Source organism: Blennius ocellaris (genome assembly GCF_963422515.1).
Source record: "Blennius ocellaris genome assembly, chromosome: 7".
In the NCBI taxonomy this organism is placed as follows: Eukaryota; Metazoa; Chordata; class Actinopteri; order Blenniiformes; family Blenniidae; genus Blennius; species Blennius ocellaris.
Genome location: NC_137656.1, coordinates 29,741,138 through 29,768,806, shown reverse-complemented (window position 1 = coordinate 29,768,806; position 27,669 = coordinate 29,741,138). Strand labels below are relative to the sequence as shown.

Below are 27,669 nucleotides of genomic sequence, written 5' to 3'. Positions count from 1 at the left end.
ATGGAGGTCCAGTAGGTACAGTAGGCCCTGGTCCACCAGATGGAGGACCAGTAGGTACAGTAGGCCCTGGTCCACCAGATGGAGGTCCAGTAGGTACAGTAGGCCCTGGACGACCAGATGGAGGACCAGTAGGTACAGTAGGCCCTGGTCCACCAGATGGAGGTCCAGTAGGTACAGTAGGCCCTGGTCCACCAGATGGAGGTCCAGTAGGTACAGTAGGCCCTGGTCCACCAGATGGAGGACCAGTAGGTACAGTAGGCCCTGGTCCACCAGATGGAGGACCAGTAGGTACAGTAGGTCCTGGTCCACCAGATGGAGGACCAGTAGGTACAGTAGGCCCTGGTCCACCAGATGGAGGACCAGTAGGTACAGTAGGCCCTGGTCCACCAGATGGAGGTCCAGTAGGTACAGTAGGCCCTGGTCCACCAGATGGAGGACCAGTAGGTACAGTAGGCCCTGGTCCACCAGATGGAGGTCCAGTAGGTACAGTAGGCCCTGGTCCACCAGATGGAGGACCAGTAGGTACAGTAGGCCCTGGTCCACCAGATGGAGGACCAGTAGGTACAGTAGGCCCTGGTCCACCAGATGGAGGACCAGTAGGTACAGTAGGCCCTGGTCCACCAGATGGAGGACCAGTAGGTACAGTAGGCCCTGGTCCACCAGAGGATTAGTCTTTGTATCTGTTGTTGGGCCACGTGTTTACCTCAGTTTTAAATTAGTTTGTGTAACTTCCCCTCATGCCAAAGCACATACATGCGGTTATACAATCAGCGGGTTTGTTTTAGCCCCCTTGAGGTTTTTTGGTTTGTTTGTTTGTTTGTTGTTGTTGTTTTTACAGCACAAAGGCCTAAAGCTTACTATCGTGAGAACATACCAAATCTATCACTACACTGGTGTCAAAATGTGTTTTCTATTTGTAATTACCTCTAATTTCTCGTTGAGATCTTTGTGCATTTTCTCATATTGCTTGGTCAAGTCTTGGTTTCTCTCCAGCAAAGCTTTGCCGAGTTTAGCAGCTAAAACCAAGTCTTTCTCCTTCTGACGGAAGAGCGACAGTAAGTCTGAGTTGTGCCCCACCGCAGGCGCCTCGAGGTCGGACGGCTCCTCGCCGGCGCCCTGGTCCCCGGTGAGCATGGCCAGTTCTTCCTCCAAGGCCATGCCGAGGCCTCCGGAGCCGGCACGCCGCAGCGGGTCACCCTGGCGGCCGCCGACGGGCTCCTGGGCGGCGGCGCCACTCCGGGGCTCCATGCAGTCGCTGTCCAGCTCCAGTGGTGCTGAAACCGTCTGCAGGTCGAGACAGAAGGCGGACATCGCCGCCCGCCGGGGGGAGAAGCCGATCGCTCTCTCTCTCAATCCGGGTGGACCCACTCTGCCCCGGCTGGGCAGGGCACACCGGGCCGGCTCGACGTGTCACCCATTACCGCCGCAGCTCCACGCGGGTCCGGATCGTAAAGTGCCCGCTGCGGTCACAGTTTCCTCACGTCTCTCGCTCAGCCTCCCAGTCGGACTGTGACTCGCTGCCGGCGGCAGAGCCTCGTCTGCGGCTCACTGGCGGCTGCTTCAGTCGAGGACGCGCCGACGTCTTATCCCAGGATGAAGCGCCTCGATGCGCTCCGTGTTCGGCCAGGCCCGGTCCCGTCCCGGGGTCCCGGGTCCCCCATGATGTTACACCGGAGCTACTCAGCAGCCAAACACGACTAGCGCGACCCCGATGCCTCCTCTTCCTCTTCTTGCCTTCTTGAGAGCGCGCTACCGCCACGGCAGTGACGCGTCCTCGAGCCCGCTGCACGCTGGCCGCCGATTGGCTGAGAACGATAGCGCCATATTTTGGTGCTGCTCGCGCTCGTCTGTGACATCCAGCGAACGAGCGTGAGAACAGGTGAAATGAGGAGGCGGCGTTTTCTCTTGTGATGCAGCAAGCAAAGAGAAGTAACCTGAAAACACACCGACACAGATCATCTGGGTTTTACATCAATCTAGTACAACGATATAAATAAAATATAAACATTGTCTATGAGGTTTTACATGGGCATCCAGCAGCAATGACTACAATCTCAACATAGTTTTAAGGATGCCTTCTGGTGTAAAATACAGTGAAATGTTCAACAACAAAAACAACATTCCGCTATAGCTGTTGCAAAATACATGTTTTACAAACAGTGTGAAATGTCTCGGTGTTCCAATGTGAGGAGAGGACACCCGACAGGCCTGTGCTGGTGTACCACACACATAATGTGTAAGGACGTTCTCTACAGAGAACTAACCTACAGTTGGTTGATGTTGTTCCTCCTCAGCACAAGGAAATGCTGCAGGGACTTTTCAGCAATCCAGAAATGTTTAAGATGCAGGTCAGGCCCTCGTTAACCTGTTCTAGAGGTGACTGTTTAATTCCTTTTAGAAAGAATACATTTTGTCAAGCCACTTTTTCTGTTGATGCTTCTCACACCGGGAATTCAAGCACGTGAACTCTGACCTGTTTTACCAAACATCTTAAAGCTTAGTTATTGGAAGAACAACATTGTTGTCACAACCGTGCCTAAACTTGTATATTTGTTTAATGTTAATTGTTGGGGCAATGTATATGCAACGGAGTTAAACATGCACTTTTTTAATTATTATTTTCAATTCGTGTTTGTTGTTGTTATGTTGAGTATTTGTGAATTGTATCTCAATAGTTTATTTTCATTGCCAATATTTGATTGATTTTGCTTTATTTTTGAATCGCCTTTTTGCACTCTGTCTTGTTTGTCCCTCCTGGGCCTCTATCCTTCCTCCCGTTATACTCTTCAGTGCTTCGTTGTAAACGTTGGTTTACAGGTTGATCACTGCTCCTAATATCATTATCTATAGACCTCAATCACTGTAACAGAACCAACACATCTTCATAAAGTTAAACAGTTCTATCATAGCATCAGGTTTAACTAATCTCAGGTAAAGCCCAGTTGTTGTTCCCACTTCCTTGAAGGAGTTCAGTTGTTGTCCTGCTGGAGGGAAGCTGGTGTCTTCTCCTGTAGTTAGCACCTCCTGCTAACTGTGGTTGCTGGTTCTGCAGGCTGAGGAGAAGTGGTGCAACATCTGTTTTCTTCTTCCTGTAGGTTATCACAAGATCCTTTGTGTTTGAGGTGTTGAGGAACAGGTTGTTCTCTCAGCACCACCCTGTCAGCTGTTCCACTTCGTCCCCCCCAGCAATGAACCCCAATCGGTGGTGTCCTCCGCTCACCGGTTTGTTAAGAAGGATGTTGTTGAATGTAGAATTATAGTCCAATAATAAAATGAATTTGTCACTCTGCCCTGGTTTAGGTGAGACATGGATCACTGTACCGCTATGATCCTCAATGTGTTTGTCCACTTTGACAGTATCTCTGCAGTTATACGTTGTGCGGACGCTGAAAGATTCCAAGTTGTTTGTGTCAAAGCAGTCCAGCGGCTGCTGATACATAATATATGATTGATTCCTTTGTTTACTCAATGCCAAGCTGCTTCGTGGTGTCCTGTCCACACCAGCTTATCAGGCAGTAAACCAAAATACAAAGATGGTTTTATGACAAAATACGCTTTCACAATAACAATCCATCTTCAATGTCTGTCCATACAAATGTCCACGTAATCCCCTCTTTTTTATGTTTATAGCGTATTGTTCTCTGTGCGTGCATGTGTGTGGTTTCATTAGAAATACAAGCAACACTCACTTGTCGTGCGACATGCTAACTACATTGTTTTCAGTGTTTCTGCTGCTGTCGTTTAAACAGCGTCATTTTCAAAACATTGCTGTTAAATGCAAAACTTTTCTGAAACAAAAACATATAAATGACACATTTTCACTTCATGTTGCTGTGTAAACAAGGCGAGGCTTGAGTTATCAATATGTGGTAATAAAGTTCTTAAGCTTAGTTTGTATTGCTAAATTCTTGCTACTGTTCCTTTTCAATCGTAAATATATATTTTTCAAACTGCTTCAACATAATTATGGCAGCTGTATTGCAGAAATGAAAAACAGTCCATTTTAAACTGGTCAGCAATGAGTCATGACCGAAACACAGATTAAAGAAAAAAACTTTGCAGAGTGATCAAATGTGCGACCGGGTCTCCTACACGCTTAAAAGAGCTGGAAAACTGTGTCAGAGACCGGCGGCAGACATGGGCAAGAAGCTTTATAGCAAAGTTTTATATCAGAAAAATGATCATTAATAACCAAATCAGTATGGAAAATGACAACATTTTCTTTTGCCTTAGTGCAGAGAAGTGACTCTCCAAAGTTATTTTGACCCTGGCAAACAATGTCTACATTCTTCAGGAAGCATGCTTTCCCAATGCAAAGTTTCTAGCAATGAAGTGTCATGACATGGGAATGAGGGACTCAACAGTGTTTGGTAAAAGAAAACTATTGTCCATTTTACAAAACAGGTCAAATGTAGTGTTGGGCCCTGTGCATCCATAGTCACTCATCCTCATGATGAAGGGGGGTGGGGTGAACCATGTTTCTTTGAGATCAAAGAGACTGCATGGTGAACCCTGTAAAATCTGTTTGATTGATCACGTGACCCCCACCAAGGGGCCCCTGGCCACACTCTCCCAAAGCTGCAGCACTGCTCCCCACCGCCAGGGGGATCCAAGGCCTCCATCACCACCATCAATTACTTTAGGAGTTGTTAATGAGTAAATGAATGTTTGCTCCCTTAATAATTAAAATTTTTCATAGATTTCTTTCAGTGATTTATTATTTTCAGTAATCTATTACTTACAGTAATTTTACTGCCAATAACCATGGTTGTGGAGTAACGTATTACATGTAACGGCATTACGTAATTAGGATACAAAACAAATTTAATTGTAATCCATTACAGTAAATACTACAAAATTTGTAATCTTATTACAGATATATTGGATAAAAACTGGGATTACTGAGCAGGATTACAATAGAAAATCAGATGGAATAAATGAGAAATGCCGCTGTGACGTCCACTGGCACTGCGACACGTCCCGACACTTTCAGGCTGGCCGGCACTGACGCGTTGCCATGGATACTGCTGCTTTAAAGTCAGAGGAGCCTCTTCACCTCTCTGTACAATGCTAATGACGCCTCCCAGCAGTGAAAGTGTTGTGAACGTCTCACCTGAAGAAACATCTGGTAGATTAAACCTGCTGACTTTACTGAAACACACCTGGACTCTGTCAACTAGTTTTATTAGCTCATAACTTGCTGGTAACCGGCCAATACCAACTAGTTTAGTTAGCTCATAACCTGTCAGTAACCTGCCAATACCAACTAGTTTTACTAGCTCATAACCTGCTAGTAACCTGCCAGTACCAACTAGTTTTATTAGCTCATAACCTGCTGGTAACCTGCCAACACCAACTAGTTTACATAGCTCATAACCTGCCAGTAACCTGCCAATACCAACTAGCTTTATTAGCTCATAACCTGCCAGTAACCTGCTAGTACCAACTAGCTTTATTAGCTCATAACCTGCCAGTAACCTGCCAATACCAACTAGTTTTATTAGCTCATAACCTGCCAGTAACCTGCCAATACCAACTAGTTTTATTAGCTCATAACCTGCCAGTAACCTGCCAATACCAACTAGTTTTACTAGCTCATAACCTGTCAGTAACCTGCCAATACCAACTAGTTTTGTTAGCTCATAACCTGCCAGTAACCTGCCAAAACCAACTAGTTTTATTAGCTCATAACCTGCTGGTAACCTGCCAAAACCAACTAGTTTTACTAGCTCCTAACCTGCCAGTAACCTGCCAGTACAAACTAGTTTTATTAGCTCATAACCTGCCAGTAACCTGCCAATACCAACTAGCTTTATTAGCTCATAACCTGCCAGTAACCTGCCAATACCAACTACTTTTATTAGCTCAAAACCTGCCAGTAACCTGCCAATACCAACTAGTTTTACTAGCTCATAACCTGTCAGTAACCTGCCAACACCAACTAGTTTTTTTTTTTTTTAGCTCATAACCTGTCAGTAACCTGCCAATACCAACTAGTTTTGTTAGCTCATAACCTGCCAGTAACCTGCCAAAACCAACTAGTTTTATTAGCTCATAACCTGCTGGTAACCTGCCAAAAACAACTAGTTTTACTAGCTCCTAACCTGCCAGTAACCTGCCAGTACCAACTAGTTTTATTAGCTCATAACCTGCCAGTAACCTGCCAATACCAACTAGTTTTACTAGCTCATAACCTGTCAGTAACCTGCCAACACCAACTAGTTTTTTTTTTAGCTCATAACCTGTCAGTAACCTGCCAATACCAACTAGTTTTGTTAGCTCATAACCTGCCAGTAACCTGCCAAAACCAACTAGTTTTATTAGCTCCTAACCTGCCAGTAACCTGCCAAAACATACTAGTTTTACTAGCTCCTAACCTGCCAGTAACCTGCCAGTACCAACTAGTTTTATTAGCTCATAACCTGCCAGTAACCTGCCAATACCAACTAGTTATATTAGCTCCTAACCTGCCAGTAACCTGCCAATACCAACTAGTTTTATTAGCTCATAACCTGCCAGTAACCTGCCAATACCAACTAGTTATATTAGCTCATAACCTGCCAGTAACCTGCCAATACCAACTAGTTTTATTAGCTCATAACCTGCCAGTACCCTGCCAATACCAACTAGTTTTATTAGCTCATAACCTGCCAGTAACCTGTCAATACCAACTAGTTATATTAGCTCATAACCTGCCAGTAACCTGCAAATACCAACTAGTTTTATTAGCTCATAACCTGCCAGTACCCTGCCAATACGAACTAGTTTTATTAGCTCATAACCTGCCAGTAACCTGCCAATACCAACTAGTTTTATTAGCTCATAACCTGCCAGTAACCTGCCAATACGAACTAGTTTTACTAGCTCATAACCTGTCAGTAACCTGCCAATACCAACTAGTTTTACTAGCTCATAACCTGCTAGTAACCTGCCAAAACCAACTAGTTTTACTAGCTCCTAACCTGCCAGTAACCTGCCAATACCAACTAGTTTTATTAGCTCATAACCTGCCAGTACCCTGCCAATACCAACTAGTTTTATTAGCTCATAACCTGCCAGTAACCTGCCAATACGAACTAGTTTTATTAGCTCCTAACATGTCAGTAACCTGCCAATACCAACTAGTTATATAAGCTCATAACCTGTCAGTAACCTTCCAATACCAACTAGTTTTATTAGCTCATAACCTGCCAGTAACCTGCCAATGCCAACTAGTTTTATTAGCTCATAACCTGTCAGTAACCCGCCAATACCAACTAGTTTTATTAGCTCATAACCTGTCAGTAACCTGCCAATACCAACTAGTTTTATTAGCTCATAACCTGCCAGTACCCTGCCAATACCAACTAGTTTTATTAGCTCATAACCTGCCAGTAACCTGCCAATACGAACTAGTTTTATTAGCTCCTAACATGTCAGTAACCTGCCAATACCAACTAGTTATATAAGCTCATAACCTGTCAGTAACCTTCCAATACCAACTAGTTTTATTAGCTCATAACCTGCCAGTAACCTGCCAATGCCAACTAGTTTTATTAGCTCATAACCTGTCAGTAACCCGCCAATACCAACTAGTTTTATTAGCTCATAACCTGTCAGTAACCTGCCAATACCAACTAGTTTTATTAGCTCCAAACCTGCCAGTAACCTGCCAAAACCAACTAGTTTTATTAGCTCATAACCTGCTGGTAACCTGCCAAAACCAACTAGTTTTACTAGCTCCTAACCTGCCAGTAGCCTGCCAGTACCAAATAGTTTTTTTTAGCTCATAACCTGCCAGTAACCTGCCAATACCAACTAGTTTTATTAGCTCAGAACCTGCCAGTAACCTGCCAAAACCAACTAGTTTTACTAGCTCATAACCTGTCAGTAACCTGCCAATACCAACTAGTTTTACTAGCTCATAACCTGCTAGTAACCTGCCAAAACCAACTAGTTTTACTAGCTCCTAACCTGCCAGTAACCTGCCAATACCAACTAGTTTTATTAGCTCATAACCTGCCAGTACCCTGCCAATACCAACTAGTTTTATTAGCTCATAACCTGCCAGTAACCTGCCAATACCAACTAGTTATATTAGCTCATAACCTGCCAGTAACCTGCCAATACCAACTAGTTTTATTAGCTCCTAACCTGCCAGTAACCTGCCAATACCAACTAGTTCTGTTAGCTCATAACCTGCCAGTAACCTGCCAATACCAACTAGTTTTATTAGCTCATAACCTGCCAGTAACCTGCCAATACCAACTAGTTTTACTAGCTCATAACCTGTCAGTAACCTGCCAATACCAACTAGTTATATTAGCTCATACCCTGCCAGTAACCTGCCAATACCAACTAGTTTTATTAGCTCATAACCTGCCAGTACCCTGCCAATACCAACTAGTTTTATTAGCTCATAACCTGCCAGTAACCTGCCAATACCAACTAGTTATATTAGCTCATAACCTGCCAGTAACCTGCCAATACCAACTAGTTTTATTAGCTCCTAACCTGCCAGTAACCTGCCAATACCAACTAGTTCTATTAGCTCATAACCTGCCAGTAACCTGCCAATACCAACTAGTTTTATTAGCTCAGAACCTGCCAGTAACCTGCCAAAACCAACTAGTTTTACTAGCTCATAACCTGTCAGTAACCTGCCAATACCAACTAGTTTTACTAGCTCATAACCTGCTAGTAACCTGCCAAAACCAACTAGTTTTACTAGCTCCTAACCTGCCAGTAACCTGCCAATACCAACTAGTTTTATTAGCTCATAACCTGCCAGTACCCTGCCAATACCAACTAGTTTTATTAGCTCATAACCTGCCAGTAACCTGCCAATACCAACTAGTTATTTTAGCTCATAACCTGCCAGTAACCTGCCAATACCAACTAGTTTTATTAGCTCCTAACCTGCCAGTAACCTGCCAATACCAACTAGTTCTATTAGCTCATAACCTGCCAGTAACCTGCCAATACCAACTAGTTTTATTAGCTCATAACCTGCCAGTAACCCGCCAATACCAACTACTTTTATTAGCTCCTAACCTGCCAGTAACCTGCCAATACCAACTAGTTCTATTAGCTCATAACCTGCCAGTAACCTGCCAATACCAACTAGTTTTATTAGCTCATAACCTGCCAGTAACCTGCCAATACCAACTAGTTTTATTAGCTCATAACCTGCCAGTAACCTGCCAATACCAACTAGTTTTATTAGCTCATAACCTGCCAGTAACGTGCCAAAACCAACTAGTTTTATTAGCTCCTAACCTGCTAGTAACCTGCCAGTACCAACTAGTTTAATTAGCTCCTAACCTGCCAGTAACCTGCCAGTACCAACTAGTTTTATTAGCTCATAACCTGCCAGTAACCTGCCAATACGAACTAGTTTTATTAGCTCCTAACATGTCAGTAACCTGCCAATACCAACTAGTTATATAAGCTCATAACCTGTCAGTAACCTTCCAATACCAACTAGTTTTATTAGCTCATAACCTGCCAGTAACCTGCCAATGCCAACTAGTTTTATTAGCTCATAACCTGTCAGTAACCCGCCAATACCAACTAGTTTTATTAGCTCATAACCTGTCAGTAACCTGCCAATACCAACTAGTTTTATTAGCTCCAAACCTGCCAGTAACCTGCCAAAACCAACTAGTTTTATTAGCTCATAACCTGCTGGTAACCTGCCAAAACCAACTAGTTTTACTAGCTCCTAACCTGCCAGTAACCTGCCAATACCAACTAGTTTTATTAGCTCATAACCTGCCAGTACCCTGCCAATACCAACTAGTTTTATTAGCTCATAACCTGCCAGTAACCTGCCAATACGAACTAGTTTTATTAGCTCCTAACATGTCAGTAACCTGCCAATACCAACTAGTTATATAAGCTCATAACCTGTCAGTAACCTTCCAATACCAACTAGTTTTATTAGCTCATAACCTGCCAGTAACCTGCCAATGCCAACTAGTTTTATTAGCTCATAACCTGTCAGTAACCCGCCAATACCAACTAGTTTTATTAGCTCATAACCTGTCAGTAACCTGCCAATACCAACTAGTTTTATTAGCTCCAAACCTGCCAGTAACCTGCCAAAACCAACTAGTTTTATTAGCTCATAACCTGCTGGTAACCTGCCAAAACCAACTAGTTTTACTAGCTCCTAACCTGCCAGTAGCCTGCCAGTACCAAATAGTTTTTTTTAGCTCATAACCTGCCAGTAACCTGCCAATACCAACTAGTTTTATTAGCTCAGAACCTGCCAGTAACCTGCCAAAACCAACTAGTTTTACTAGCTCATAACCTGTCAGTAACCTGCCAATACCAACTAGTTTTACTAGCTCATAACCTGCTAGTAACCTGCCAAAACCAACTAGTTTTACTAGCTCCTAACCTGCCAGTAACCTGCCAATACCAACTAGTTTTATTAGCTCATAACCTGCCAGTACCCTGCCAATACCAACTAGTTTTATTAGCTCATAACCTGCCAGTAACCTGCCAATACCAACTAGTTATATTAGCTCATAACCTGCCAGTAACCTGCCAATACCAACTAGTTTTATTAGCTCCTAACCTGCCAGTAACCTGCCAATACCAACTAGTTCTATTAGCTCATAACCTGCCAGTAACCTGCCAATACCAACTAGTTTTATTAGCTCATAACCTGCCAGTAACCTGCCAATACCAACTAGTTTTACTAGCTCATAACCTGTCAGTAACCTGCCAATACCAACTAGTTATATTAGCTCATAACCTGCCAGTAACCTGCCAATACCAACTAGTTTTATTAGCTCATAACCTGCCAGTACCCTGCCAATACCAACTAGTTTTATTAGCTCATAACCTGCCAGTAACCTGCCAATACCAACTAGTTATATTAGCTCATAACCTGCCAGTAACCTGCCAATACCAACTAGTTTTATTAGCTCCTAACCTGCCAGTAACCTGCCAATACCAACTAGTTCTATTAGCTCATAACCTGCCAGTAACCTGCCAATACCAACTAGTTTTATTAGCTCAGAACCTGCCAGTAACCTGCCAAAACCAACTAGTTTTACTAGCTCATAACCTGTCAGTAACCTGCCAATACCAACTAGTTTTACTAGCTCATAACCTGCTAGTAACCTGCCAAAACCAACTAGTTTTACTAGCTCCTAACCTGCCAGTAACCTGCCAATACCAACTAGTTTTATTAGCTCATAACCTGCCAGTACCCTGCCAATACCAACTAGTTTTATTAGCTCATAACCTGCCAGTAACCTGCCAATACCAACTAGTTATTTTAGCTCATAACCTGCCAGTAACCTGCCAATACCAACTAGTTTTATTAGCTCCTAACCTGCCAGTAACCTGCCAATACCAACTAGTTCTATTAGCTCATAACCTGCCAGTAACCTGCCAATACCAACTAGTTTTATTAGCTCATAACCTGCCAGTAACCCGCCAATACCAACTACTTTTATTAGCTCCTAACCTGCCAGTAACCTGCCAATACCAACTAGTTCTATTAGCTCATAACCTGCCAGTAACCTGCCAATACCAACTAGTTTTATTAGCTCATAACCTGCCAGTAACCTGCCAATACCAACTAGTTTTATTAGCTCATAACCTGCCAGTAACCTGCCAATACCAACTAGTTTTATTAGCTCATAACCTGCCAGTAACCTGCCAAAACCAACTAGTTTTATTAGCTCCTAACCTGCTAGTAACCTGCCAGTACCAACTAGTTTAATTAGCTCCTAACCTGTCAGTAACCTGCCAGTACCAACTAGTTTTATTAGCTCATAACCTGCCAGTAACCTGCCAATACCAACTAGTTTTATTAGCTCATAACCTGCCAGTAACCTGCCAATACCAACTAGTTTTACTAGCTCATAACCTGCTAGTAACCTGCCAAAACCAACTAGTTTTACTAGCTCCTAACCTGCCAGTGCCCTGCCAATACCAACTACTTTTATTAGCTCATAACCTGCCAGTACCCTGCCAATACCAACTAGTTTTATTAGCTCATAACCTGCCAGTAACCTGCCAATACGAACTAGTTTTATTAGCTCCTAACATGTCAGTAACCTGCCAATACCAACTAGTTATATAAGCTCATAACCTGTCAGTAACCTTCCAATACCAACTAGTTTTATTAGCTCATAACCTGTCAGTAACCTTCCAATACCAACTAGTTTTATTAGCTCATAACCTGCCAGTAACCTGCCAATGCCAACTAGTTTTATTAGCTCATAACCTGTCAGTAACCCGCCAATACCAACTAGTTTTATTAGCTCCTAACCTGCCAGTAACCTGACAATACCAACTAGTTTTATTAGCTCATAACCTGCCAGGAACCTGCCAATACCAACTAGTTTTACTAGCTCATAACCTGCCAGTAACCTGCCAATGCCAACTAGTTTTATTAGCTCATAACCTGTCAGTAACCCGCCAATACCAACTAGTTTTATTAGCTCCTAACCTGCCAGTAACCTGCCAATACCAACTAGTTCTATTAGCTCATAACCTGCCAGTAACCTGCCAATACCAACTAGTTTTATTAGCTCATAACCTGCCAGTAACCTGCCAATACCAACTAGTTTTATTAGCTCATAACCTGCCAGTAACCTGCCAAAACCAACTAGTTTTATTAGCTCCTAACCTGCTAGTAACCTGCCAGTACCAACTAGTTTAATTAGCTCCTAACCTGCCAGTAACCTGCCAGTACCAACTAGTTTTATTAGCTCATAACCTGCCAGTAACCTGCCAATACCAACTAGTTTTATTAGCTCATAACCTGCCAGTAACCTGCCAATACCAACTAGTTTTATTAGCTCATAGCCTGCCAGTAACCTGCCAATACCAACTAGTTTTATTAGCTCATAACCTGCCAGTAACCTGCCAATACAAACTAGTTTTATTAGCTCATAGCCTGCCAGTAACCTGCCAGTACCAACTAGTTTTATTAGCTCATAGCCTGCCAGTAACCTGCCAGTACCAACTAGTTTTATTAGCTCATAACCTGCCAGTAACCTGCCAATACCAACTAGTTTTATTAGCTCATAACCTGCCAGTAACCTGTCAATACCAACTAGTTTTATTAGCTCATAACCTGCCAGTAACCTGACAATACCAACTAGTTTTATTAGCTCATAACCTGCTGGTAACCTGCCAATACCAACTAGTTTTATTAGCTCATAACCTGCCAGTAACCTGCCAATACCAGTACTGGTGCTGATGGCAGGAAGACATTCTCAATACCTTTAGAGGATCTCATGTTTTAGGTTTGAATTGGGGCGACACGCGACATAACTTTCTTTTTTTCCCCCTAAGTCTGCTGGTTGACTGAATTACTAGCAGGTTGTTCAGTTATTATCAATCAGTGATTCATGCTGCCAGATACAGCCTCTAATCAAACATTCACATTTAGTCCGGGAAAAAAAACCCAACATTAAAACCAATGAAGAAACGGGACGAGAGAAAGAGAGAGAGTTTTGGAAATGGGCACATTTTCTTGAATAGAAATTAAAAGCTTCATTTATATTGTGGTTTTGATTCTTAAAAACAAAAAAAAAGATCAGTGTTTGACACCTGATTGGTTACTGAGTTTGGATAGTTCAAAACTTGTTAAGTGCAATTTGTTTCTAAGATGCGTCAATAGACTGAGCAGACGAGACATTATTGTTTTATGTTTGCTGGTGAAGTAATCCAAAAGTAACTAGAAGTACTCTGGTATGTTGTTTTTTTATTTTAGTACTTAGAGTAAGTTACTGATTAAATTGTTTGACAAGTAGCCTTCCCAACCCTGCTAATAACCAACCATGAATCCCAACAGTAGTGTGAGGGTCAAAATACAGGCAAGCACACATCCTGATGAAAATACATGAGGCAAGGTGGGAGCAAATGAAGGTCCACAACATGAAGACAAAACCTGTTTAGGAAACACTGTTATACTTGGAACAAGTCGACCTGGGACAAAGGAACTCACGAGACAAAGCTAAATGCACAATGCAGGTGAAAGCCATTAAGGTAGGCTGAGGAGGACATAAGAACAGGAAGTCCAGACACCTGAAACAAAATACAAAACAAGAGGACATGATGAATACAAAATTAAAAATACAGCCCCATTTACACAACAGCGTTTCAAATGAAAATGTATTGTTTCAGGGAAGTTTTGCATTTACACAGTAACATTTTAAGAATAATGTCCGTCTGCATGGAAGTGGCAGAAAGACTGAAATCGATGTTGTTTCCATGTAGTTCTGTTGTTGTTTTTTTCCTAGTGAACCTAAACACAGATTTGACTAGAGAACAATATGCTATTAACATTAGCAAGGGAAGAGCACAGACATTAGTGCAGACAGACGACCAAATTGGATCGTTATTACAGTGACTGTCAAAATAAAACTACCAAGTCTGAGGAGAATGTAAGCTGGGAGTCATGACACTCTGGAGGAAAACGTTGTTGTTATTGTTGATCTATTGACCATAGGCACAACAACTATTTACAACAGCTATGGTGTAACATTTGCATTTTCAGTGGCCCTGACCTCTGTTGTCGTATAAATGGACACCCAGAATGCCATGAACGTTTTCCATTCAGACTTGAAACTATTGTTGCGTGAATAGGGCATGAGTCACAACTTAATTAGTTTCATATCTGCTTTTGGGCCCAGAATCCACGCTCTCCTTCAAGCAGTTCTCCCCCTAAAGAACAGCCTGCAAGAACAGCAGGGGGGAGGACAGCAACGTGATGGCTGCAATCCCCAGGTTGGAAAAGCCATATCATTGGTCAACCCTGACCCGGTGTCCGAAAGGCAAACTTGGTCAAACCCAGCTTGCAACCAACTGCCCCCAACTTCTCAACCTGGTCTCCACACAGAGAGCGAGCACAAAGTGGACCACAATAAACCAACCAAAGTTTCAGCCCGTTGGTGAGCAGAACACAGTATTTGGACTACCCTTTCCCAGGAAACAGGACTTATGAAGAGATCTCTGGGTGGAGAACTGAGCCTCACCAGAACTTTCTTACTCTTTTCCTCCTCTCTATCTCTCTCTCTCTCTCCTTCATTAACCACCCGTGCGTGCGCAAGCCCACAGTATCCCGCCGCCACGCGTGTTAACTGATCAAGACAAGCTCTTCACATAGCCACATTTAGCATCTGAATCACTAACTTGTGCCGCTGTGATACCTCCGTATCGCCACCGGGGTTTGACTGTATGTCTCAACCTCCAGTTCAACTCCGGAGTTACAGTAATGATCTGCCCTGGTGAGACCGCTAGCTCCGAGTGTCCCCCGTGCATGTGCACCATGGACGTCTTGTTTATCTGGTCGCCGAGCAACCGCCGTGTCCCCAGAAAGAGCGAGTCAAAGGCCTCTCATGGCAGCGTGGGTCAGCGCATTCTCTCTTTACACCAACCTGGTGGTCACATCGAGTCATTGCACTCTCGCACCGTGCGCTCCTAGTGGTCGTCATGGTCACCGCCCCGAACCAGACGCTTGCCTCCCTCTGGTGTCCATTCAAGATCATTACACCCACTAACCTGACCCTCCAAGGTCCGCCGCCACCTGGTGGACACTCGTGGTCATTACATCCCCACTCAGACTCTCTCTTACGCACGCACACACACACGCACACACACGCACACACACACACACGCACACACACACACACACACACACACACACACACTCACACACACACACACACACACACACACACACACACACAAACCCTCTTTCTTTGTACATAGTGTTGCTGTTTAGTAGATTAGATGTCTGTGTTAAATCACGTTTGTTACTTGATTGTGTTGGTTTAATAAATAATTTCTGAATTATTTCTGAATTAATGCATTTTTGTGAATAAACGCCTGTTATCTGAATTTATGGATTCCTGGTAATTATTGTGTATTTATTGTTGACAATTCACTGGTTTGTAGTGAATCTGTGTGTGAGTCCGTGCTAGAATCTCACACCTTCCCTGTTATTTAAGAGTTATATAACCTTTTTACAAACGAGACTGATGTTTTGGTACTAGCTATTTCCAGTTTAGCTGGTGGTGCCCCAATTTCATTACTATTTGACAAATAATCAATTTATTCAAATTAAAACATTTTCATTAATAAATTATTTTTGATAACTTATTAACTTTTGAGTAATTACTCAATTGCTCTAGGAGTTGTTAATGAGTGAATGACATTTTACTTCCATTAATAATTTACATTTTTCATAAATTACTTCCAGTGATTTATTACTTTTAGTAATCTATTACTTACAGTAATTTTAACGCTAATAACCAGCCACAAATCCCTACACTGCACAATATCGATGCTGTTGGATAGAAGGCAATATGTCACATGGCTTTGCTGAGCTTGAGTTCCTGTGCTGTATCAGTCAAGTTATTGTATTTTTGTTCGATAATGGTAATTCAAGTTGCGGTCCTGCCAAGAATTACATGAATTAATTACACTGAAAAATAAACTTGTCCCATGTAAAAAAAAAAGAAGAAAAAAAAGAAAAACTAAAGCACCTGAACCATGTTTTTCATTGACCCCCCTTGACCAGGCCAGTAAGGGACTGTCAAGAGATCACATGTAACTTCTGGGCAGTCTATTTGATCGTTGGATCGTTTGTCTTAAATATATATAATATATTAAATTTGTTTATGACCCATTGATTATCTAATGCCTCATTTTAAAAACTGGGGATGCCAATATTTATTACCAGTTACAAGGGGATTAACACTTTAAAGAATAACTTTAAAGACAAGGAATTTTTTAAGAATATGATCATTTATGATGAGGACATACATTTGGGATTAGGATCACAATCTGGATTAAGTCCAGGTTAAGGGTTCAGTATCGTTGGTGCCCAGTCCCACCCGGCTGTTTCTACAGTATGTTTGTGTGTGTGTATTGAGTGGGTGTACAGGTGGGCTGCAGATGAAGTTAGGATCTTGGGGGCGGGGCGTTGTTGAATGATTACAAACAAAGCCTCTTGAGCTGATAAACTGAAGGCACAAAAGAAGTGGGTCACAGCATGCTGGTCCATGGACAGCTCGCCGGAGGGGCAGAGGGGGGCCACATAGTGGATGATGGAGGATTTCCTCAGTGTGCATCAAAATCTCCTTGCTTTGATGCATGACTAAGCATCTAATTAATTTAGCAGCAGCTCACATTATCCTGATGAGTATAATGCCACTGGTTGATGATAAATAGTGCCAGAAATAACAACAGCCTTTGTGCTTTAAAAAAGGTTGCACACTGGATGATGTCTTCATTAGTCAGTACAATGTGTCTTGACATCATTAAAGGATCTTTTCGATCACAAGATATTTATTTTCAATATTGAAAGATATGGTGCACAGATAAGAAACAAAACTCAGGTTTGATTATGACAAGAGTTGTGGGAATCTGTAGTTGATACCAGAGAAACACCAGGCTGCCAACGCGAATCGGTTATAACATATTGCCTGTTATTGTCAAGACCCACCTTGAACATCTGCAGAAGTTTAAGCTCTTGTCTTTTGTTGGATCAGACTTCTCAGGCCAGTCACCATTTCACTGATTTTTGATCCTTGGAATATTTTTGATAGACACTGACCACTGCAGACCAGAAACAAATACCCTACAAAAGCTGCAGTTTTGAAAAAGTTCTAACCCAGTCGTCAAGTCATTACTATTTAGTCTGTTTTGAACTCACTTAAAACTTCACACTCATACTCACACTCTTCACACGATATACTTTTGACATCAACTTTTCACAGAACGTCACTTTCTGATAAATAAAATTGTCAATTGTCAAAGGAAAAATTGGAATTATGTGGAGTTGCACTTGGGTTGTGGTTTGGGGAACGTCCCATCTTTAAGTTTGTCAAAATTACAACAGCTCAGTATGAATGACTTGCACTAGGGTTCCCTCTTACATGGAGGTCGCAGCAGTCTCCACACAGATAACCCGACCACCACCCCTCCACACTGAAGAAGCTGTTCAGAGCTTCTTCAGTCATCACTGGACTCCAGGAGGGTCTTCAGAATGGAGCTGGCCAGTTTATTGAACCTTCCTCTGAGAAATGCCAGCAGCCCACAATTTAGAGACCACTGGTGTCACTACAGTGTTACACAGTGACTTTTACATATTCTCAATTACTTTAATCTCATCAGCACATGGGGTGGACTTTTCTTTTCTTAAACAGGAACATTGTGTCAAGGTCAGTCTATTTATTTATAAAAAAAAAAAAATTTTATTACATTTTTTTTTTTAACAAACAACACAGTCATTCATAGGTGCTTTTAACATAGAAAATAGAAAAGCCCAACATATCCACATGAGCAAGCAGGTTTATTTGCGACTGTGGAAAGGAACAAATCCCTCTAGCAGGAAGAAACCTTTGTAGAAACCAGAGTCAGAGGTGATGGCATTCTGCTGACCGGTTCAGATTCAGATTCATTTTATGGTTGGGGTGAGGGGAGAGGAGAGGAGAGGAGAGGAGAGGAGAGGAGAGGAGAGGAGAGGAGAGGAGAGGAGAGGAGAGGAGAGGAGAGGAGAGGAGAGGAGAGGAAAGACAGCGTGATAGATTGGGTGGGGGACAACATACAATACCCTTGTTAGTGCTACATATATTATTTAAAGTTATCACACTGATCCAAATATTTTCCAACTGTTATGAGATTAAACCAGCCTGAGCAGCTCTATCTAGACTGTAGCATGGTTTTCTGGATTAAACCAGCCTGAGTGGTTCTATCAAGACAGTTGGGATCTCACAAGACCAAAGAAGTTTGTTCTTTTCTAGGGAAAGACAATTTTCATTTGTCATAATACACAGTCATGACCAGGGGCCTTCACTCCTCAACTCCTCTGCTGACCCACCACGAGGGTCAGACCTTCCCCTGATCCAGAGACCAGCACCCAGAGTCTGATCTCCAGGGAAACCACCCGGTTCCTCCAGGACAGACCAGGGAAAAGACGCCTCACAGAACTTCTTTGTGTTTTCCTCAACCAGCAGGAAAACCATCACAGACCAGAGCGACCAGCTCCTCAGTCTGAACAAAAGGAACAACCAGGAGCTGCAAAGAAGGACTCCTGAAACATCAACTTCATCTTCTTCTCCTCAGCCTGCAGAACCAGCAACCACAGTTAGCAGGAGGTCTAACTACAGGAGAAGACACCAGCTTCCCTCCAGCAGGACAACAACTGAACTCCTTCAAGGAAGTGGGAACAACTGGACTTTACCTGAGATTAGTTAAACCTGATGCTATGATAGAACTGTTTAACTTTATGAAGATGTGTTGGTTCTGTTACAGTGATTGAGTTCTATAGATAATGATATTAGGAGCAGTTATCAACCTGTAAACCAACGTTAGCTCTGCCACAGACACAGGGTCTGCATGCTAATCTTTGCTTTACTAACTAGTTAACTCACAATCCTACACATATCACATCAAAGACAACATCACACAGTAACCGAACACCATCTGACGACTCCTGACGTTTTACAAAACAAGTCTCATTCACATCAAGTCATTCTAGAAATGGTCCTTTAGCAGAGACACACAGGAGCCACCCAGAGAGGGACATAAGGAGGCAAGGCCACCCAGAGAGGGACGTAAGGAGGCAAGGCCACCCAGAGAGGGATGTAAAGAGGCAAGGCCACCCAGAGAGGGACGTAAGGAGGCAAGGCCACCCAGAGAGGGACGCAAGGAGGCAAAGCCACCCAGAGAGGGACGTAAGGAGGCAAGGCCACCCAGAGAGGGACGCAAGGAGGCAAAGCCACCCAGAGAGGGACGTAAGGAGGCAAGGCCACCCAGAGAGGGACGTAAGGAGGCAAGGCCACCCAGAGAGGGACGTAAGGAGGCAAGGCCACCCAGAGAGGGACGTAAAGAGGCAAGGCCACCCAGAGAGGGACGTAAAGAGGCAAGGCCACCCAGAGAGGGACATAAGGAGGCAAAGCCACCCAGAGAGGGACGTAAAGAGGCAAGGCCACCCAGAGAGGGACGTAAGGAGGCAAGGCCACCCAGAGAGGGACGCAAGGAGGCAAAGCCACCCAGAGAGGGACGTAAAGAGGCAAGGCCACCCAGAGAGGGACGTAAAGAGGCAAGGCCACCCAGAGAGGGACATAAGGAGGCAAAGCCACCCAGAGAGGGACGTAAAGAGGCAAGGCCACCCAGAGAGGGACGTAAGGAGGCAAGGCCACCCAGAGAGGGACGCAAGGAGGCAAAGCCACCCAGAGAGGGACGTAAAGAGGCAAGGCCACCCAGAGAGGGACGTAAAGAGGCAAGGCCACCCAGAGAGGGACGTAAACAGGCAAGGCCACCCAGAGAGGGACGTAAAGAGGCAAGGCCACCCAGAGAGGGACGTAAAGAGGCAAGGCCACCCAGAGAGGGACGTAAGGAGGCAAGGCCACCCAGAGAGGGACGCAAGGAGGCAAAGCCACCCAGAGAGGGACGTAAAGAGGCAAGGCTACCCAGAGAGGGATGTAAAGAGGCAAGGCCACCCAGAGAGGGACGTAAAGAGGCAAGGCCACCCAGAGAGGGACGTAAAGAGGCAAGGCCACCCAGAGAGGGACGTAAGGAGGCAAAGCCACCCAGAGAGGGACGTAAAGAGGCAAGGCCACCCAGAGAGGGACAAAAGGAGGCAAAGCCACCCAGAGAGGGACGCAAAGAGGCAAGGCCACCCAGAGAGGGACATAAGGAGACAAAGCCACCCAGAGAGGGACGTAAAGAGGCAAGGCCACCCAGAGAGGGACATAAGGAGGCAAGGCCACCCAGAGAGGGACATAAGGAGGCAAAGCCACCCAGAGAGGGACGTAAGGAGGCAAGGTCACCCACAGTGGGACATAAGGAGGCAAAGCCACCCAGAGAGGGACGTAAAGAGGCAAGGCCACCCAGAGAGGGACATAAGGAGGCAAAGCCACCCAGAGAGGGACGTAAAGAGGCAAGGCCACCCAGAGAGGGACGTATGGAGGCAAAGCCACCCAGAGAGGGATGTAAAGAGGCAAGGCCACCCAGAGAGGGACATAAGGAGGCAAAGCCACCCAGAGAGGGACGTAAAGAGGCAAGGCCACCCAGAGAGGGACGTATGGAGGCAAAGCCACCCAGAGAGGGACGTAAGGAGGCAAAGCCACCCAGAGAGGGACGTAAAGAGGCAAGGCCACCCAGAGAGGGACGTAAGGAGGCAAGGCCACCCAGAGAGGGACATAAGGAGGCAAAGCCACCCAGAGAGGGACGTAAAGAGGCAAGGCCACCCAGAGAGGGACGTAAGGAGGCAAGGCCACCCAGAGAGGGACGTAAGGAGGCAAGGCCACCCAGAGAGGGACGTATGGAGGCAAGGCCACCCAGAGCACAGTCCCGCTACAAAGAGTGGTAAAATGTAGGGTCGTGAACGAGCAGCGATGTAACGTCATTACAACAATAAAGGATGAAGAAGGTAGAATTGCGGCTGCAGGTCATGACAGCGGCTCAACTGGTGTCTGAAGCTGGGAGCTTCCTGTACCTTTCACAGTAAAAGCCCACAGTTCCAGGAGGTTCATTGCAGACTTGTTGAGAGTGACGGAACATTCTAGTGAATTACACAACAACTACAGGACATTAAAGACACACCATCACACTCATGGTTCTAACAATCCAGATCTCCACATTTATCTTCCATTTTAATAATGTGTAGCAATAAAGGAGCTGAGAGCTGCAATGCATTATGGGAGTTTCTGTCTGTCATGTTTTAAATGTAATTATTGGGGGTTATGTTAGGTTTGTAGTGTTGGTAATAATTGTGTTGTGTTTTTGTTGCTCAGTTCATGTAGTTTAGTTTATTAGTTGTAAGTTGTCAACCAGCAGTGAAGAAGTGTCCTGCTGGCATGGTCTGCCTGTGTGACTGTCAAAATAAAAGACTGGTGTGTAGTGTCCTCCTGGCATGGTCTGCCAGTGGGACTTTCAAATTAAAATACTCTTTGAGTGTTGTGTTCAGTGGAAAATGGGACCAAATGGCTCTTTGAGCATTAAAGGTTGACTGACCCCTGATCTAGACAGTAACATGATTTTCTAGCGATAGTATGAATTAGCAGGTCGGCAAAAACAACAATGATAACAAAAGCTAAAACAAAATGACACAAAATAAAAAACAAAAATGTGATTTTGATAATTGAAAGAACAATAGCAGAAAACAAGAAAAATCGGCAGCAAATCTCATCAATGAGGAGTGGAAGTGTGTGTGCGTGTGCATGGTGGGTGTTCGTGTGCATGTGTGTGTGTGATTTGTCCACTGGGTGTGGTTGGAACTGTTGTGGGGGAGCCCGGACCCGGGGAGTCCCCGACAAACCACCCCGGAGAGCCACGCCACAACCCAGAAGGCACCAGACAGAGAGTGCAGAGAATACTGTTATATGCGGCTTCCAGTCTAGGTTTTCATCAAAAGTCATTCGTAGAAATGCATCGGTCAAAAAATGCCTGAAAAAATGCGTTATGAAGATGAAAACAACACAAGTTGCTCTGGATCGCTCGCATTTATTTGGAAATGCAATGACTGCTTTTTTTTTTCACTTCCCTCTCTGTGATTTGAAACTATGTGTCTGTGTGTGTAATACAGACATCACTATTTATCCTAGGTCACTGAAATGTTACACATAATTCACTGATTAGCCTTCTATCTGGGACTCCTCTATCTGGAAAAACTCACGTTCATCGCACTTGCACGCACTTACAACATGCGAGTGAATACGGACACCGTACATCAGCAGTACGGCCTCCATAAGAAATCTTATGTTGTAAGTACCCACAACTCACTTACCACTTGTGCAATGTATGATGCACACAACCACTCACGGCCAGGCGTGGCATGCGGCCACGTACTGACACCTTGCATTGACCTCCTCCCTCCCTGCTCTTGCCACTTCCTCCTCACATTTTTGGAAAAATGTGGCAGACATGACCTCCCAAAAAATGTCCGGATGAAAAACACGGGGAGGATTGGGACCGTCACTTTAGTAAGTTCATTTTACATTGAGCATCAGTCGCTGGGTTACCTTTTTCCATTTGTTATCATTCTTGCCTTGCAGAAGCTTCTGTATGAATGGATGCAGACTGTTAAATCTGCAGTTCTCACTGCAGATTTCCAGCGGGCTGTCTGTATTTGACACGTGTGTTATTCATCCCTGGGGTGAGAGTCGTCCTAGTTGCCAGTTAGTCTTCAAAGTTGCTCGCCAATCAGATTTACATCAGTCAAACTTCATATTGTGGCCACAAGCTGAAGTAGTGATTAGCAATAGTTTAATCGGCTTTTCATTGACATTTGTTGCCCCCTGTGTGCGAGTGGTACATTGAAAAAAAAAGATGCTCAGTTATTTTCACAAACACAAAGATCATTTGTTGAGTTAATGTAATTTAATCATGTCACACATTTCCTTTATTCAAATTAAGTACATTGAATCCCATTTGTTCATATGATCTGAACAACATGTATTAGGATGAACCCTTTAACAAGAAACTCAATATGCTCATGTTAATCAAACATATGTTTGATATGTCAACTGAAAAACTGCAGTTAATTTTTTTACATGAACCTTTCAGTCTAAGAACAGTTAATTATGTGTCTTTTTGTGTTGGAGCTGTGAGGGACTGGTGACCTTTCAGGGTGCAGACTGTTTGTCTACCGTCAGCTGGAATCTGCTTCAGTACAGCAGCTCCTGATGAAGCAGCGTCAAAGATGGTTCAAGCATCAGGTCACACTGACTGTGAGCTTTCCTTTTTGTTGACTATGGCTCCCTCTATAGAAGAACACTGTGATACTACATCCACAATCCTTAAAACAAAAGGTAAACAACCACCAGTATACACATACAGTAAAAATGTGTTTTAGTTTGAAGTACTGCACATATTAGTTTTCATTCTTTATTTCTATGTTTTTTTTTTTACATCTGTATGTTCATCAAATAGTGTCTTTAAATTTGATTTGATAGGTTTTGGTACAGATGTATAGATAAAATCTAGTCTTAGAAATCCTGTTCAAGTATGTAAATGTATTACAAATGGATTGTCTACAGCATAAAAAACCTTGCTTGTGCATTTCTCTCCATCATCTTCCTTCTTTGATGGTTTAGCGAATGGCTAATGAGGTTTCTAATTCCCCCAAACAGTGAATGCAGCCTATTTGATAATGACAGTTTAGAGTGAATATGTAATAGAGCTGTGTCTTCCAAGTACTGAGTGTTCTGTGCTTATGTAACGCCAACCCTGAGTCATACAGGCCTGACTGTGCCTTTTTTCAACTAATGCAAGGTTTGGTTTCCTGTTATGTAACAAAGCCAGGCTCTACGGAGCTCTGTATTGAAGCATTTCTCTCCTGCAGCTCCACTGTTACACCAACATGACAGAACACACAGGCAGGAGGCTCCAAGGAGGTTCATTGCTGTACCATGGGATGGCAGTGTTTTTACACTGCTGCCTCTCGTCAATGATTTGGACAGCTTGCTGACGAGATGCTGCTCTGTGTGATTGTTTGGATTTTTCTTGTGACTGTACTTTCTGCCATAAACTGTGTGAAATGTATTAACTTTTACCATGAGACTGCCAAAGCAAGAAAAAGAACATCCTTTGATTCATGAATACTGTGCCCGCACACTGTAATAAATATTCAACCACCAATGTTTGTCACCATCTGACTCTGCATTGATAATCATTTGCATTTATCTCACATGACAATGGAAACACCTATTAATGAGGACTGTGGGTTCCCCTCTTCAATGCAAAATCAACCTGTTATTGGTCTGAGAAAGTACAATACCAGGCTTGTTGCTAGGTAACATCGCTGTGATGCCAGTGCATCAACCGGTTCTCTAAATCAGTTCAAATCTAAGCTTTTTCCTCATAATAATGCCATAAAAACATTATCCGTGACACCGTTCAAACTTGACTTTGAGAGTCAGTGACTTGCAGGTCTGCTTGTTCCCGCTTGTCACTGTGCACAGTTTCGCTGGTTTTGAATAATCTTTTGTTGTGGTGACTGTGGTTTGTTCGATGGAGCAGGTCATCTATCAATTGAACTGTTGCAGGTTTGATTCACTTGTTGATGTGCCCTTGAGCAAGACACTGAACAACAAATTGCTCCAACTGGATGGATTAGGGACCTAGCCTTGCATGCCAGCTGCTTCTATTGGCGTATGACTGTGTGTGTGAATGTGATACACAATGTAGAGGTGCAGCCTCCTTGCGGCGCACTGGGGAGCTGGTGGAGGTCAAGGGTCTTGCTCAGGGACCCTCAGTAGTGATCTAGCCCCAGTGGGAATCAAACCTATGAACATCTGAACTTAGGAACTTGGGTTCAGATGTTCGTCTGTCTGTCTAACCGCTTAGACAGACCCAAACCAGTTAAAGAGAGTTAAATCATGCTCATGATCGACAATCAGCTTTCGTATTAGTCAAAGCTGTTCTCTTATTGATTTCTATCATAGTTGACTTCATTTTACCAGAGATTACAGATGCACGTCGGATTTTCTGATAAAAAAAAACACCAAACTTTCTGGACACAGGATTCATAAAATGAATGGTTTCCATACAAATAATGTTGAGATAGTGGAGGTGTGATAGCAAGTCAAGGATTTTGTCACAAAAATGTTACTGACAAAAAACATGAAGTACAAGCAAGTGCAGCCCATGTTAATCATCTGCCTCTGATTACTGTAACACTCTGATTGTACAGTGCTGCGTTTCCACCTTCACAGTGTCTTGTCCCTTCTGCTGCGCTGATGTCGCTCCGCTTGCCAGGTTAGGTTCAGCCATCTGTTACAGCATGTGTGTGTGTGTGTGTGTGTGTGTGTGTGTGTGTGTGTGTGTGTGTGTGTGTGTGTGTGTGTGTGTGTGTGTGTGTGTGTGTGTGTGTGTGTGTGTGTGTGTGTGTGTGTGTGTGTCAGTATCACAGTGATGTGTCATTTGGCTCACATTAGCATAATGGCAAGTGAGATGCTTCAGAGCTGGTGTGTCAGACACTGGGGGCCTTGTTCGACTGTAACATGTCCTGTACTTTTTTTCACTTCACTCTGGTACAGTAATCCTCAAGTATTCTTTTTGATCTGAATATATTCTACACCAATTCCATCAGTGTGCATATGATGATTATTTTGATACACAGTATTAGAATATTGTCAAAAGATTATGATGTGCAAAATACTGTAAATTAGTTCTGGATTACAATTTATAATTACACCTTAAAAAGTAACTATTTTTACTTGAAAAAGCAATTATTGTGTTACTTTAAATCAGGGGGGTTCAAAGATAATGCATGAAAGTCAAAACCAGCCCAAATGAGCCTGCAGTTCAACCAAACCACCAAGAAAATGTTAAAGAATTTCAAGAGTGATTAACACATTTTTTAGGACACATCACAATACTAAGACCCAAGCTGAGGTAACAGTTATGATGACATTTTTCTGGACATTTCAGTTTTTTGCACCCTGGTGTCATTGAAATTGGCTTTATGTTGAGATGCTAATAATTTTATAAATTAATTGTTTGGTTTTTGCAAAAATCTAGACATTTTCATCACATCTACTCACATCTACAACAACAACAACAAAAGTTTAAATTCAAAGGTTATTATGGCACCATTTTACCAGTCCAGACCACTCAAATTGAAACTGGACTGCATGTGGCCCCTGAACTAAATTGTGTTTGACACACTCTTCTCTCATTGAGGATGTTTTTCTATTTCACTTCAGCATTTTTAGCTTTCTAAGACATGAATCAAACAAACAGTTTTTTTTCCTCTTTGAAGCTCAGATGGGACTTTTCCAGATTCAGTATGGAAATATTTATTTCTTGATATATTTAGTCTTCCATGTTAATGAATTGTATTTCTCTCCATTTTGGAGTTCTGATCGTAGCATTGCAAAATAATTTTGGCGGCATTTTAGGCTTTGAGAAATATTAGTTGACATTTTAACAGTAGTTTTTCAATTTAAAAAAATGTCTCCATTAATTAATAAATGAATCAGATGAATAATTAATTAAAAGCGTCATTATTATTCATGTGCGTCTTTGTGAATTAGATAGTGAAATGAACACATTTCTATCTCAAGCTTTATATAAATGGAGCTGATTGATGCATTTGGGTTTGGGATGATTCTGTACCGTGTTTACATGTTCTCATATGCTCTGCTTTAATTTCCATAAAATCCCCATAAAATGTATGGGTGACTCTGCATTGTTTAATGTTTCAGATTGGTGGATGTGAGTGTGTTTATTCTGTGATGGGCTGGTGACCAGTCATCATTTTCCTTGCAAAGACCTCTAAAACTTTTGCTGACAACCTCACAACAATGGATAATGTATCTCACTTTAATTTCTTCTTGTTTACCTCAGATTAAGAAAATTGGCGTTGCCTTGGCACTTATTAGACTGCAGTGCTGCTGAGGCGCTTTAGAAAGGGTCATTGTGCATAGAAACTAATCAGCAGCACATTTGTGAGAATTCTAACCTCCAAAGCACAAAACTGTATTTGTTCAAATGTTATTGGTAATATACAAAGAAGGAGAGAGAGAGGACGGTACTCTGTTCAGTATGTGATCAGGAGTGTGCTGCATTAATCTGTGATGCAATTTCTCTGTGGTCCTCCACCTCCTCCCTCTCTCCGCTCCCTGTAAGCAGTAATCTCAGGCTGCTGTCACTGCCTCACAGCTCTTCTGCTCTGCACAGCACAGCACAGCACAGCAC

At 43.2% G+C, this 27,669-nt stretch overlaps 2 protein-coding genes across 2 annotated transcripts in view; one reads left to right on the top strand and one right to left on the bottom strand.

The window, feature by feature from the left end:
* The window catches only part of bicdl1 (BICD family like cargo adaptor 1), a gene marked incomplete at both ends in the record, with an annotated part of 36,209 nt that extends 34,898 nt beyond the window's left edge, over positions 1 to 1,311 (bottom strand). Inside the window, 1 exon segment of the mRNA XM_080498930.1 lies at positions 925 to 1,311. Within this exon segment, the coding sequence (XP_080355056.1) occupies positions 925 to 1,311 (387 nt within the window).
* A 25,895-nt stretch (positions 1,312 to 27,206) lies between these two features.
* The window catches only part of citb (citron rho-interacting serine/threonine kinase b), a gene marked incomplete at both ends in the record, with an annotated part of 183,710 nt that continues 183,247 nt past the window's right edge, over positions 27,207 to 27,669 (top strand). The window contains one exon of the mRNA XM_080499233.1: positions 27,207 to 27,214. Within this exon, the coding sequence (XP_080355359.1) occupies positions 27,207 to 27,214 (8 nt within the window). The remainder of the gene's footprint in view (positions 27,215 to 27,669) is intronic.